Source organism: Rhododendron vialii, chromosome 3a (assembly GCF_030253575.1).
Source record: "Rhododendron vialii isolate Sample 1 chromosome 3a, ASM3025357v1".
In the NCBI taxonomy this organism is placed as follows: domain Eukaryota; kingdom Viridiplantae; phylum Streptophyta; class Magnoliopsida; order Ericales; family Ericaceae; genus Rhododendron; species Rhododendron vialii.
The window spans coordinates 12,146,140-12,161,179 of record NC_080559.1 but is presented as its reverse complement, the minus strand read 5'-3'; the positions used below and the strand labels follow the sequence as shown (position 1 = coordinate 12,161,179).

At 37.0% G+C, this 15,040-nt stretch overlaps 1 protein-coding gene across 6 annotated transcripts in view; it reads right to left on the bottom strand.

Moving 5' to 3' along the window:
- Positions 1 to 15,040, bottom strand: part of LOC131321034 (dammarenediol II synthase-like) — a 46,380-nt gene that overhangs the window by 13,061 nt on the left and 18,279 nt on the right. For 2 of the 6 annotated variants that reach the window (XM_058352041.1, XM_058352042.1), the window contains exons 1-9: positions 6,825 to 7,099; positions 2,828 to 3,717; positions 2,501 to 2,689; positions 1,335 to 1,424; positions 1,042 to 1,239; positions 875 to 959; positions 582 to 748; positions 303 to 491; positions 125 to 238 (exon numbers count right to left, since the gene is read on the bottom strand). In XM_058352041.1, the coding sequence (XP_058208024.1) occupies positions 125 to 238; positions 303 to 491; positions 582 to 748; positions 875 to 959; positions 1,042 to 1,239; positions 1,335 to 1,424; positions 2,501 to 2,689; positions 2,828 to 3,037 (1,242 nt within the window). In that variant the 5' untranslated portion in view covers positions 3,038 to 3,717; positions 6,825 to 7,099. Of the gene's footprint in view, positions 1 to 124; positions 239 to 302; positions 492 to 581; positions 749 to 874; positions 960 to 1,041; positions 1,240 to 1,334; positions 1,425 to 2,500; positions 2,690 to 2,827; positions 3,718 to 6,824; positions 7,100 to 15,040 lie in introns of those variants that run through there. The other 4 variants (XM_058352040.1, XM_058352044.1, XM_058352045.1 and 1 more) reach the window with 3 other exon arrangements.

Genomic DNA, 15,040 nt, shown 5'->3' with positions numbered 1-15,040 from the left:
CAATGAAACAACCAAATTAATTGACAATTGAGCCTGAATGGAACATCGAGCTAACATTATAAGCGACAATCTCTAAATGAAGAATGATGAAACCAAAATTGAGAATGTCATAAAAAAAACTAACCTGCATTTTCATTCCATCTTCGGCCAGCCACAAGTAATCCGGAACTCTAGCTAGATGGTACTTGAACTCATCACCATTTGGGTCCTCTGCCCAGCAACACATCATGTGCAAACTCTGCAACAGAAACAACTTCAACAGGATTTACAATCAAGTTCTCTAGTTTAGGCGACTTAATTACCTTTTCTACACATCCTATGGTAATGTATCTGCTGCTCTCTGCTCCATAACGCATGTACTTAATCGCTTTTTGCATGGCTCTCTCTCTAATCTTGTTGAAGGGCCAACGGGTTATAATTGGCTCGGTCAAGTAATGAAGACCATCCCAAAGTAAGTCTTGTACAATGGAATGAGGGTAGTAGAAATCCTCCTGCATTAGCGATAAACATATCGGAATTGTAATTTCCTAACTTATACATGAATCGTAAGACAGAAAGGATCAACAATAGATTTTACCAACCTTACAACAGTTATGTCGCGCTTTGTTCCAGCAGATTTCCTCATATGGCTTGGTGTGAATTTCTTGTCTCAATGCCTTGACTAGATCAGTGATCGGCCCATGGTATTTCTTCCCATACAAATACGACATGGGCATGTAAGCCGTGCGACAATAGCACCACATTTTCCCTAATTAAAGAAATAGATGTTGATCAGACCAGGCTACATAATAGTACAAAGACACACTATAGAAAATCGTAACTCTCATGAATTTGATTCTCTCAACAAAAAGTAAGTAAACCAACTTTTCGCTACCTGGATGATAAGGGAAAAATGAAGGAAAAAGCCAGAACTCTGGAGGCAAAGGATTGCTGCCTGCCCATTCATACACACCTAGCACCTGAAAAGGAGAGATTCAAAACAATCCATCAATTTTATTTCCACAAATTTTCCTTGAAGTTTGAAAGAAAGTTGCATCATACCGAAAGATAGACCTTTCCCCAAGAAGGAATTCCAGTTGCACCACCATTATCAAGAATCCACTCCCGGCCTTTGGTCATTGCCCCATTTTCTCCATCATAGGGCCCTTCTCCTAGCAATCGCAAGGCAACATAGCTAAGTGCCGACCCGATCATGGTGCTGTGGCCTTCTATATAGAATCCCCATCCCCCATCATCGTTCTACATAGCAAACATTGCGCCAATAGCTTAGATACACATTGGACTAGTTTGGATTTTCTATGCCAAAGATTCGTGGGAATTGGACTAGAACTTACCTGATGAAGATAAATATAGCGAATCAACTCCTTTTTGTGTTCTGCTGTTAGAATTGTATTGATTGCTCCACTAATGTATAGGATGATTATCTGCAAAAAAAATTGTAACACTCGTAATTGGTTCAATAGGAACACTCAGATGGCTTGAAATCAAAGGAGAAAAAACTATCTGATTAGAATACTCAACTAAGGATATTTCGTTACCAATGCAGGGTATCCAGGGCCAGCTTGCACGCACCCCTACAGCCCCTCCCGCAATTATTTCACATGCTTACGCTTGGGGGGTGAGGTGGTGTTTTTTGACTGGAAATGGTATCAATCAATAATGGGGAGTAAAGACTAGTTCTCCCTAAATTTTTTATCCGAATTTTTTTCAGTATTTTTTACCTTTTGTCTTAATTTTTGGAATTAATCATTTATCTCGACGAGAGAAATCAGAAAAGTATAAAAATATAGACCGTAGTTGAATTTATTTATTTTTATATAAAATGACACTAAAAACAAAAATACCAACTGTTTGATATTTTTTTCGTCCTCAGTAATTCATAATTTTTTTACCTTTTAAACTACTTTCGTCGAGACGAATGAATAACCCAAATTGTAAAGTAAATCTAACAAAAATTCAAGAAAAATGCGCAAGAATACCAAAAGAAGAATGGAGAGTGGATGTAAATTGCCAAATGGCCACATGATTTCACTTCCCATTGGACAAAGGCACACATAACATAAAAGTTAAAACCCATCACTACGTAGCGATTTTTCGGACCTCCGGTACCGCTATACCTGTGCTACCCTAAATGCCCACCCATATCGCCCGGTGCCCACTACGTATTGCTTTGTATCTAATCTTTTGCCCGCTAAACAACCGCTTTAGATGCTCCGGCACCAAAAAATAATTTTAAAAAATTACGACCACCTACATCCGATTAACTACGTATCATTTGATACTCCCGCTACTACTACACCGCTACCACCATGCAGTCCACTACCACTTTTGCTCCTTAGTCAATGTACAACTGTTGTATTTTATATGCTTGCTACCACTATGCAGTCCGCTACAATTGTTGATGTACTTACATGTATATATACATATATGTGTGTGTGTGTGTGTGTGTGAATGCGCGCGCGCGTGGTGAGAGAGATGGGGGGGGGGGGTGTGTGCTTACTAAGGGTGGTGTGAAAAACATGGGACCGGCATTTTCAGCTGGCCAGTGGCCATCACTTGACTGGATTGCACGATTTAATCGAATAGCTTTCCTCAAAGCAGTTGTCACGGCTTCATACTTCACTTCTTCTGTCTCCCCCAATCTCACTGGTGCAATACTCAAATCGATATTCTTGTTTTCCTTTTTCAGCTGTAAACAAAATTGCACTACTTTTTATGGTTGATCAGGCCAAAAAGCGGTTTTTTGCTGTCTCTTTTTTACGGGGACAAACAAACACAACTTATATTGACAAAAAAAAATCATATACAAGTTAGAGTTTGTAGTTACCTGCATCCGCATTAGAAGATCAGCACAAGGTGGGGCTCGGGTTCGGTCTTTTTTAGAGTTGTCCTTGTACTCCTGTCGAGCTTGTTCAACGGCTTCACGCTCTTCCGGCGTCCCTGCATCAGGGTCGAATTCCCAAATTTGTCTACCAACATAGTTGTTGGTGCTAAACAAATATGGTCCCTTGCCTTCAGCAATCTTTAGCTTCCACATTTTCTAACAAGTGTTTTCTTAGTAACTACACAGATGCTTTGTTATATCTTTGCATTCATAAGCTCACACTTTAGAAATACACCATTTTTGTATAGGTTCTTCTATTTGATGCATTCGAAAATTGAAATTCCGAAAAAGTTTTTTTTTATTTTAAAAAACCTAAAATCTATAAGCCATAAATAGGAGTAACACTATTTGGGAAAGAATTTTTCCAGGTTATTTTTCGGCTTTCGGCATTTTTTTGTAGCTTCTTTGTTTTTTGGGGGGCTTGTTTGTGCTTGCAGCTTGGCCTTTGGGCGATGTTTTCGGACATAATACTATTTGGACAAACGTGTTTGTTTTTTCACAGAAATGCTAGCCATTTTTGCAAGCCCAGAGAAGGTAGTAAAAATGCGGTAATAATTGACCAAAGTAGTAGACAAAGTAATAATTAGAGAAAAGAATTAAGATTGCCTGTGTATAACATCCTGATTTTCAGATACGTAGTTATTAAAAGATTTTCCAAAATAATTTCTTAAATAAAGGACATTTTCTTTAAATAACAACAGAAGCTTAATTTAATTACAATACTTTGAAATTAACTGAGAGAAATTAAATAGAGCTACTACTGATACGATTGATTCTTCTGGAGGTCAAGTTGTCTTCAAGTTGATATGATCCTTCAGCTCTATCTTCTATACCTGGTGTGAAATGCCATGGTAACGTAGTAACGTGAGTGACGACACTCGGTAGATAATCTCAACCCTACTAACCCCTTACTTTATAGTTAAACAGTCATCAATATAAAAGTACTGCAAAAGAATTACACATCATTCTTTTTTTACTATTCGTTAACTCAAGTGAATCTGGATTCTTCTCCACAAGACACCCTTCCTCTAACATCCACTAAAATTTTGACCGTCCCATGGAATAACTCTTCTCTTATTTGTCCTGCAACGAGGTTCGAAGCGAATACAACTAAATTATGTATTGATCAATACGGATTCGTCCACAACCATTATAGGAGAATAGCTCACCATGACATTTCAAGCATTAGAGGTCGCATCATCTTAATACCGAGATCCCTTTTACCGTCTTTCAACTCTATAATTCACACATTGGGTATTGTACCATATTTAGGCATCCTTTACGGTTTTCCAAAATACTGTACTTGGAGTCTTTTACCGTTCTCTAACTCATCTAAAGGTATTTTAAAGTACTAGGGTCTTTTACGGGCACCCAACATCGTAAATCAATTTTACCATTTTATCCTTTACTTATCCATGTCTATGTGTTCACTACTCGAAACCATCCCATGAGCCTAAGTCGAATCTAGCATGTTCATCATAATTCATCAATAAAACTCAACTCATAACATAATACATTTCAATGAGATAACAAGTATATCAATTAATAATGTGCGAGTATGTAAAACACGTAGTGTATTATGATTGGGCCGACGCCCTTACGTTTATTATATCCACCGTAATTTTCTTAAACAAGTAAATTAATAATTTTCTTAACTTATTAATCTACATGTCTTTACTATAGGGTACAAATCCTTTGTTAACATTTTCGATATTACTCACGTTACTATTTTTTATGTCAAACATTTGTTTTCTATAAAAATTATCATGATCTATATTTACAAAAAAAGGTATGTATTATCACTATATATAGTTATAAAAAATCTAGCCAATAATTTTATTAAAGGTATTTGAGTCTTTGATACTCTAAAATACTGTTTTTATTCTTCTTCATATTTGTTGTATTATAAAATTACTTTTAAAATGTTCTAATAACTTATATAGATTAGAGTTAACATTTTCTTATTATGAACATTATGCTAACATCAATATACACTAGGCAGCAGTGTGTGATGATAAAACATTATTATCTTTCTAATTTTTAATATAATAATGAAGTTGTAATAAAAGAAAATCAGTCATGGGGCCGAATCATTACACTAGGTAATTAGGAGGACTAAAGTGTTATTTTAACAAATGTTTTTAAAGCCCATTTCGGTTCTTCACTGTCAAAGCCGCGCCACACCTCGGCTGGAAGCGGTTCGCCGTCATTTTCGATTTCCATCACTCCACAACATTAACACAACAATGTTATTTACACAACAATTTAAACACAACAACTCATACAATTTCTCACATATATGTGGGGCTCACGCATAGTAGTGTGGCCTACATGTATGTGAGAGATTATATGAGTTGTTGTGTTTGGGTTGTTGTGTGAGTATCATTTTTGTAACACAATAAAAATTTAATGCATTTCATTATCTCGTTTTCACTAGCAAAAAAATTTCAGCATTTTACCATTTCGTTTCCACTAACAAAAAAGTTGTCAATACCTGGACTATTATGTGTGGGCAGTATTTTTTATTTTCCCAAAAGCAGTCATAGTTCAAGTCGGAGACTACTACTGACTCTGGAGTAGAGATTACTCTTTTCACTAAGTGAAGGTTTGATGGAGAGCACACCTTCATGATGCATAATATCCCTCTTTGCCCAGGAGTCTCATTTAATATTAAAATAGGTGGAAGAATGTTGGAAATTTATTATTTTAATATTAAATTTATGTATATTTTCTGGTGCTAGACTTTACAAGTTATGTGTATATTTGCGTGAGAGACTCTTATCTTAGCAGTTGTTTGGATATTCAGGCAAATCTAGAAGGATAAAGGAGAATCTCTAATAAATCTAGAAAAATCTAGCAAATCTAGAAAGAATCGGGAACATATCTTTCATATCTATCCATATCTTTCATGTTTATCCATGTCTAGTGAATCTAAATCATATCATGATCAAATCTATCCATATCTAAGTGGATTTAGTAAGAGATTTAGTTATTAATGAAAAGATATTCTATAGGATTTAGTTATTAATGAAATGATATGATGTGGATTCTTTCTTGCCTATATAAGGCATGGTTGAGTGGTTGTGTAAGTAAGTAGGTCCCGTTCCGGAACAAAAAAAAAAAAGTCATTATTTTTTAAGAAGGTAATTTCAAGCTTAAAAATTATGGACTTATTGAAATCTAAAGATATACAATATGGATCTTGTTTGGAAGATCTCGATGAGAACTTTTATACGATGCAAAAAAAATTAAAAAATTATTTTTTATTTACTTTATTTTTTAGTTTGAAAATGTGAAATAAGCTGCTTATTTTTTAAGAAGGTTTCTGGAACGGAGCCATAGTATCCTAGCCAAAGAGAGAGAGAGAACTCCTTTCAACACTTGGTCTATCTCTCGTACTCTTTTCTTCCATCTTTGTTCTCTAAATAAAACTAGTTTTTGAGTTTTAATATGAATGTTAGAATCTTGGGCAAAGTATAAGAGTGTTTTATTTGTGAAGCTTTGGGTTCTCCTACTTGTGCAGAGTATGTCCGAACCATATGATAATTATCGGGTTATTTATATACTGGAGGGGACAAGTCAGAGATTTTCTTCTGTACCGGTTTATTACCGTAGAGGGCTTGAATCTCGTTAAAGAGAGCGAGATTTCTGCGACTCAGCTTGTTAATTTGTCCATTGTAAAATTTATTCTTGGTGTAAACTTTTGTAATATCAACAACTTTTTTTGCTACAATAACGCTACTCACAAATCCATCAACAACTTATTCACTACCGGAAACAACTTAACATTTCTTAACAACTTATTCACTACAAAAAATACCTAACAACTTCTCAACCACAAATAAAAATCTACAAAATTTTTACTACCGGAAATACCCCTAAAAATCATTATGCAATCACCTAATATACGTAGGAGAAAGTAGTGAAGAGATTATTCTACCTCGAATCCGTCCGAGAAGGCAAAAAACGGTTTCGGAAAAATCGAAGAAGATGGCGGAGCAACAGAACACTCGGGCTGACTTCGGGTGATTGGGGATTGGTTTGGAGGTGCTCGGGGTCGTGCTAGAGTTGGTGTGTCTCGAATTTGTGTTCGGATGAGTGCGGAACCGAAACCCACTTGTTTTCTCTCTCTAGACCACCATTGTTGGAGTTCCAAGCTTTCTCTCTCTTCTTCTCTCTGAATGCAGTGGTGGTGGTGTTTGTGGGTTGTGTTTTTCGAATTGGAGAGAGGGGTGTATTTATAGCAGTGAGGGAGGAGTGGGGTGCAACATTTGGAGGTGGTGGGGGAGGGTGGCCACTTGGTGATGAAAACTGAAAGGGAGTAGTAATTTTTTAGATTTTCAAAAACTATAGTTGAAGACTTTTTAGGTAGCCGCTCGGTACATTCGAACCGTTCAATACATTTTTAGACGGCTCGGATTAAAATTCTCTCTCCTCTCTCATTCAAACACTTTTTTTCTTTTTTCTCTCTTCAAATTCGAGTGATCCAAAAATGGAATGGACGGCTTAAATGTGCCGAGTGGACATCATGTGGTACTCACCCGATACTGAAAATTTTTCCCAATTCAACACACTATTGAATCAGGACACGGGGGCTCTGCTGTCCATGGGAGGTAGTAGCCCCTGAACGGCAGCATTTTGGGAGGGAAAAAAGTCATTGTCATCCTTATTTGCAATCCTATGGAGCAGAAACTTGATTATAAGAGTTCTAGAAATAAAATTTAATTATCTCTCTTTAGAATAATATGATCAAAATAATAAGATCTTCGTATCGGTTCAAACAGATTCAAAATTAGAGTACTTAATTTTTTAATATGTAAACAATCTTAAAAAATTAAGTGCTCAAATTTTCAATCCATTTTAACCAATGCAAAGATCTTATTATTCTGGTCATATTATTCTAAAAAGTCATAATTAATTTTTATCTCTAGGTCTCTCATAATTAAGTATATGCTCTTTATTTAGGACCCTGTGGAGCGATACGTGATTATGAGAGCCCTAGGGACAAAATTTAATTATGACCCTTTAAAATAATATGATTAGAACAATAAGATCTTTGCACTCGTTCAAATGGATTGAAAATTATACTCCCTCTGTCCCTTTTTTTGTGTCTAGTATTCCATTTTGGGCTGTCCCTTAATAAGTGTCCATTTTGTAAAGTTAGGGGGGTAAAAGTTGGTGTATTGTCTATTTTGTCCCTAAAAGTAGATTTTATTTTGAAAAGTTAGTGAGTAAAAGTGTAATGATGATGGGTAAGTAGGAAAAGTGGAGGAAAAAGTTGATGTGAAAGGTGTAATGATGATGTCTTTTTAATAAGTTGGAGTTACGAAGCAAGACACTTAAAAAGGGACGGAGGGAGTAGCACTTAATTTTTTCAGACTTTTTATATATTAAAAAATATGGTTAAAATTAAGTGCTCCAATTTTGAATCGGTTGAACCGGTGCGAAGATTTTATTATTATGATCATATTATTCTAAAGAGACATAATTAAATTTTGTCTCTAAAACTCTCATAATCACATGTCTGCCACATAAGATCGCAAAAGAAAGAGAGCAAACGTTTTGAGGGATGAGTAGGGTCTGCCGCCTCCCATGGATAGCAGAGCCCCCGTGTCCATTGAATCATCAGGCACATGGTTTTTACTTAGTACTGCTCCTACTTTGTTAGAGCATGTACACCAAGGAAAATGTATTTTAGCTACCCAACAGTCCATTTTTTTTATTTTACCTACTCAAATCTTTCTTAACTCCACACCAATCCTTTCTATTATCATCTTTATCCTTATAAAATTCTATTCAATTCAATTGCAGTACTATTTTTTTCCCTCTCTCTCCACAGTTCACTGTCCAAAATCAGAAGACCCAAACCCACCCACAAATTGACTACCATAAATCAATTACGGAGTAACCCAAAATTTGAACTGTACAAAATTATTCCTTGCAAGGTGGGGTTAGGAAGGGGGTGGTGAAAGTGCTGTCGAAGTCGAAGTTTACGGGGGGTATCATTATGAAGCAAAGGAATTAATGGGGAGGTTGGGAATTCTGGGGATGAAGATTTTTCCTTGCAAGGTGGGGTTAGGAAGGGAGAGGAGGAAGTGATGTCGAAGTCGAAGTTTACGGGGGGAGGTGAGGGTATCATTATGAAGTGAAGGAATGTTTTGATATGAGTTTATAGCTAATTGCACTCGTGCAAAAAGGGTTCTTTAGTGGGCAATAGTTATTAACCTTTTTGTTATCTAAAGCCCGCAAATGAGCTACACATGATCAATAATACATAATTTCATTTTTCTTCACACTAATAACGACATTGAGGACGAGTCGCCTATTAGATTAGATTCATTGCACCTAGGGGTGGAGCAAGGAATTTTGTTTGCTGGGGCCAAAAGTTAGATTCACATGTTAGATACTTTTCATTTACCAGTCCAAAGAATAACTAAATTAAGAGGTTAATTATAAAATAGATATGCACTTACAAAATGTATTTCTGCTTTATAATTAATTGGTCCCAAAGACTAGATACATTTTGAAAACGATGCATGACTGGTTTAGTCATAGCAATTACCTGGTATATGTGGGACAAAAAATAGTAAATAAATGGGGACCAAAATAGACGGGCAGAGTGATCTTGTACACTTATATTAGGCTAGCTAGGAGGACAAAAATGAAAAAAGGCAGAAAAGACTACTCCAAGAAGTATGTGTGGAGTCTTTGGATCAAAGACAAGCATGTCCAAGTCAATGGGAATATGAAGGGCTTACCATCAACATCGACCAAGACAATGGGCAGGACCATCCAATGACCAAGACTTAGCATTTAACTCTGTGGAACCATGATGACTTCAATGGTATGTCTATTTAATTTTTTGCTAAAATATATAACGGGGATAGGGTTCTTACCATTTTTTTTTTTTGGTCAAACTTTAGAGATACTTTCATTGATATGAAAAACATATATTGGGAACGGCCGAACGGGTAGCATTGATATGAAAAACATACTATCAAGTAAATCAAAGGTATAAATTGTAAAACATAACTGTCGAGTAATTTTTTATATTACTTGATCTGAATCGTTAGGATTTCACTTATTACCAATCATAGCATTGTCACCAAAATCGAAGATCACTTGATATCGGCGACCACATGATATACTTGGAGGACGAAAATGAGACTTGGGTGAAACTAGGAGGAATATAAATTTTCCAAAAATACATGTCTATTAAGCTGGTCCTTCCGGGTCAAAATCCTTGCCCGCCACTGATGATCATGTCGTTCGCTTATACATTTCCAGCCAATATTGTCTTGCCCACAGATATGTATACGTTTGTAAACCTTTGTCATTTTGGTTACTGTCATAGTGTGGGCCGTAATGATAACGTTTCTCTATATAGTACCATTTGAGGTTAAATTGATAACGCTTGTGCGGATAGAAGTGATAGTAGGTTCTGTGTTAGAATTAGAATTATTGATTTTGCTTATATTCTATGACGAAATTGATTTCTTATAAGTATAGGTAAAATATTTTTATTAAAAAGTCATTTTGAAAACAAGGAAATGCTTTGCTGTAATCCTAAATAAAACTAATGTTTTGATATGAGTTTATAGCTAATTGCTCTCGTGCAAAAAGGGTTCTTTAGTGGGCAATAGTTATTAACCTTTTTGTTATCTAAAGCTCGCAAATGAGCTACACATGATCAATAATACATAATTTCATTTTTCTTCACACTAATAACGACATTGAGGATGAGTCGCCTATTAGATTACATTCATTGCACCTAGGGGTGGAGCAAGGAATTTTGTTTGCTAGGGCCAAAAGTTAGATTCACATGTTAGATACTTTTCATTTACAAATCCAAAGAATAACTAAATTAAGAGGTTAATTATAAAATAGATATGCACTTACAAAATGTATTTCTGCTTTATAATTAATTGGTCCCAAAGACTAGATACTGTAGACACTCCAATCTGGGCTTCCAGATTAGTTTACTTACGGTTTTTGATTCCCCAATGATGAAATGGATCAAGAACACCTTGGGAATGATAGTGTGTTTGAGCTTTGAGAGTTTGCAAAACCCTTGAACCTAACCTAGCTTAAGCCACTTCAAAAACCAAAAACCCTGCTGGTCCGCGCCAGGGCGCACCATCGCGCGACAAACTGACTCCGTCGCGCGACGGTCCAACCTACCACCAATCTTTCTGAAGGAGGACAGTTGGCCACCAATGCAACTTCAGCCAGGCCTCGTGGACTGGCTGAACTCCTCTGTTTCCAATCAGATTCACCTCCCTCTCCCTATAAATATCCCCATTTGTTTCTCTTTCAAAAGGTTAACAATCAAGGGTTCAAAAAAAAAAAAGAAAGAAGGAGGAAGTTACGGAGTTCAAGTTCAAAAGGGCATACAATCTTTACAACACTTGATACTCCATCACTCAAGTCATCGTCATACACTTATTTTCCAAGCTCTCTCACCACATTCAACCTCAAGCATCAAGGCTCAAACACCATTCAAACTCAAAAACCAAAGGTATAACACCTTTGTTCTGCTCTCTGTTCTGATCCCTGAGGGGGGCTGGTAGGGCCAAGGCTGGTAATCAATACCAGTTCTGGTCCTAAAGCTGGCAAGGTTTCAAAAACCGTCATGGTAGGAACCAGCGTGCGATGGTCCCACTCTCTCGCACGACACTCCGGTGCTGCATGCGATGGACCGCGTGGGGATTGGTTTCCTACTGTTTCATGCTTTATTTTGTATATAGATCACTGTTAAGCATGTTAAAAACTAGTTTATTGCTTTTCTTTGTTAGAAACTGCTAGCCGTAGTTCAATTTGCATGTCTTCTGTTTTGGAGTACCCCTGGGATCATTCTGGACTTGTCCCAGAACCCAGAAATGTGTAAACCAAACACTGGTCCGCGCCAGGGCGCACCATCGCGCGCCAGACTCACTCTGTCGCGCGACAGAGCGCCAGGGCGCATCCTCGCGCGCTAGACTGGCTCTGTCGCGCGATAGTATGCCTCTGACCAGTGAGTGGCCTTGCACGGGTAGCTTAGTTTTAGGTCATTATTTTGTCCCCACACTGTTTATGGGGTGTTTTATTAATTTGTAAGGCTTTACAACCTTTAAACTGTATATTATGCTGCTTATAACTGCGTGGTTTGTCCTGGGTGTGCACTGGTCCTTCCAGAGAGGGTTTGAGAATAAGAGCTGTGGGTTTGAGCTTACTGGCGCACGCTTGTCTTGGAATTGTGTGCACGTAAGAGCAAGCAGCATGCAGTGACTTGTTCAGTCTGGTTTCTTCCTGCGCACGTCATTCCAAAATAGGGGCTTCCCAGTTTGTTTAAACTCCCACAGCAGTCTGTTCTCATCCTATACTAACTGCTCATCCATGCTATCTATCACATCTTGCAAACTGTTACAGTTTTAATCCCCTTAAACTGTTCCCCCGCCCTAAATGGCTAAATCATTGATTAATCAAACAGAATCGCAAACAAATATTTTCGCAAATGCCTAAGTAGAGATCGATCTCCGGATTGGGCGAGAAAGATGCCATAAAACCCTTCCCCTTTCGTAACCTGGCTCCCGAACCCAGATATGGTTATGACGGACTGGTTCCTTAAACTTTTTCAAATCAAACAGCGCGACAAGTGCTTCGAAATAGGGTTCCTTGGGTGTCGAACCTTCAAACCCGAGTGGCGACTCTGTATTTTGCGAGCGCTTGCTTCCCCGCTCGCGCTCCCTCGATCTGGGCCCTTTGCATTTTGGAATCCGGAAATTCCAAAGGGCACGCTGCCCACAGATACATTTTGAAAATGATGCATGACTGGTTTAGTCACAGCGATTACCTGGTATATGTGGGACAAAAAATAGTAAATAAATGGGGACCAAAATAGACGGGCAGAGTAATCTTGCACGCTTATATTAGGCTAGCTAGGAGGACAAAAATGAAAAAAGGCAGAAAAGACTACTCCAAGAAGTATGTGTGGAGTCTTTGGATCAAAGACAAGCATGCCCAAGTCAATGGGAATATGAAGGGCTTACCATCGACATCGACCAAGACAATGGGCAGGACCATCCAATGACCAAGACTTAGCATTTAACTCTGTGGAACCCATGATGACTTCAATAGTATGTCTATTTAATTTTTTGCTAAAATATATAACGGGGCTAGGGTTCTTACCAATTTTTTTTTTTGGTCAAACTTTAGAGATACTTTCATTGATATGAAAAACATATATTGGGAACGGCCGAACGGGTAGCCACCTCCAAAGAGAGAGGAAAGCAATCACAAAAGAGACCTAAACTCACAAACGAATTGAACATTTAGGACAAGACTAGTTTCCGACCTCGATAAGCGATAAGACAACATAGAAAACCCACCAAAACAACACACACAAGGAGTGAGAGAAAATCCCAAGCAAGGGAAGAAAACCAACAAAAAAAAAATAGTAAACAAAAACTAAAGCAAAACCTACGAGCAAACAACAGATTCACACCCGGCCCTAAGTTCAGCCGCACAAAAACGTTGATCAAGACCCTCATTGCCGCCATGTCAAGGTGGCCAAGCGACAGCAAAGACCACAGAACGGAACCTTGATCAGCACAGCAACCACACCACTACACCAACAACAACTACTATCTCCTTCCCAAGAAACGCGACTACGTTTAGTTGAGTTTAGTGATCCAACCCTTTCTTTTTGCGCACAGTCCTTAATTATTACTTCCTGAATTCTAATTTGTTATTCATTTTGGGAGTCCGTGCGACTTTTCAATTAATTAAGATCGAAAGATATTTAATGCTTTCAGAGACGTTTAAGTGTTATAGTGCACTAACCAAGCCTTGCTTGAGGTCTTTTTTTGGCAAAATCCAAATAATCTCTTTTGACGTAATACAAATTAGATCATTCGTACCAAGAATGAAGTTAATCGCCTATGGATAGACACTTGATCTGACAACAAAATTCTTTTTATTTAAGAATTTGCATGCTGATAGACGGCTTTCCTTAACCCAATCTAGCCAAAAATTTACGAAAAATCTTATGATTAAAGAAGGGAAAAAAAAAAAAGAACGGGTTAGATCGGGAAAGGTTGCATCGTGATCAATGTCCATCAAAACAAATATTTCCTTTCTTGAAATTTGTGTAAAGGGGAAAAAATTGATATTCGCCGACCAAATGTAATTTTAGTCGGCAAATATTACCTATTCCATACTAAATTATTTAGTCGGGAAATGTTTTTCATTTGTTGATCGATTTTGTAAATTAGAAAAAAAATTGATATTCGCCGACGAAATGTAATTTTAGTCGGCAAATATTACTATTGCCTACTAAATTATTTAGTCAAGAAATGTTTTTTCATTTATTGATTTTTTTTAAATTAGAGAAAAATTGATATTTGCCGACCAAATGTAATTTTAGTCGGCAAATATTACAAATTCCCCACTAAATTATTTAGTCGTAAAATGTTTTTCATTTATTGTTTTTTCAAATTAGGGGAAAATTTATATTTGTCGACTATATTTATTTTTTGGTCGGCAAACATTATTATTTCCCGACTAAAATTTGTTTTAGTTGGCAAAGATTATTATTTCCCGACTAAAATTATTTAGTCGGTAATTGTCCAACAATAGGCGACTAAATTTATTTTAGTCAGGAATTTTAGTCGGCAATGGTGTAATTTCTTGTAGTGGTACTACCTCTATAAGGCAGAACGCTTCACAATTTGAGATTGTGGAGGCAACAAGAAAGTATAGCATTTGTTAATGTGTTGGTCGAACATGTAAGGGAAAAAGTGAGGCAAATAGCATGAATTTTGATGATATAGTTACTCTTGAAGACATCGGGAGTAATGTGGATGTGCTCAGCAGAAATTCACTTCCTACTTCCCTCGACTACTTTTTGTTGGATTGATGACTTGAGGTTAAGGTTTTTTTTTTTTTTTTGTACACTTTTTTGTTGTACCATTTCTTTAAAATCAATCAACTAAATTAAATTTTATTATTGCAGGTAATGAATTTTGTGGTTTGAAGACAAACGTAGTGCTCAATTGAAGAATGTGTCCCTTAAATGGGCTTCCATTATTTCCAGGAGAGAGAAATTTTTGTTTTGTTGAGTTTAAAAGTACTAGCACTTGGTATTTCATTGGGCAATGTTTTTTTTTTTTTTAAGGA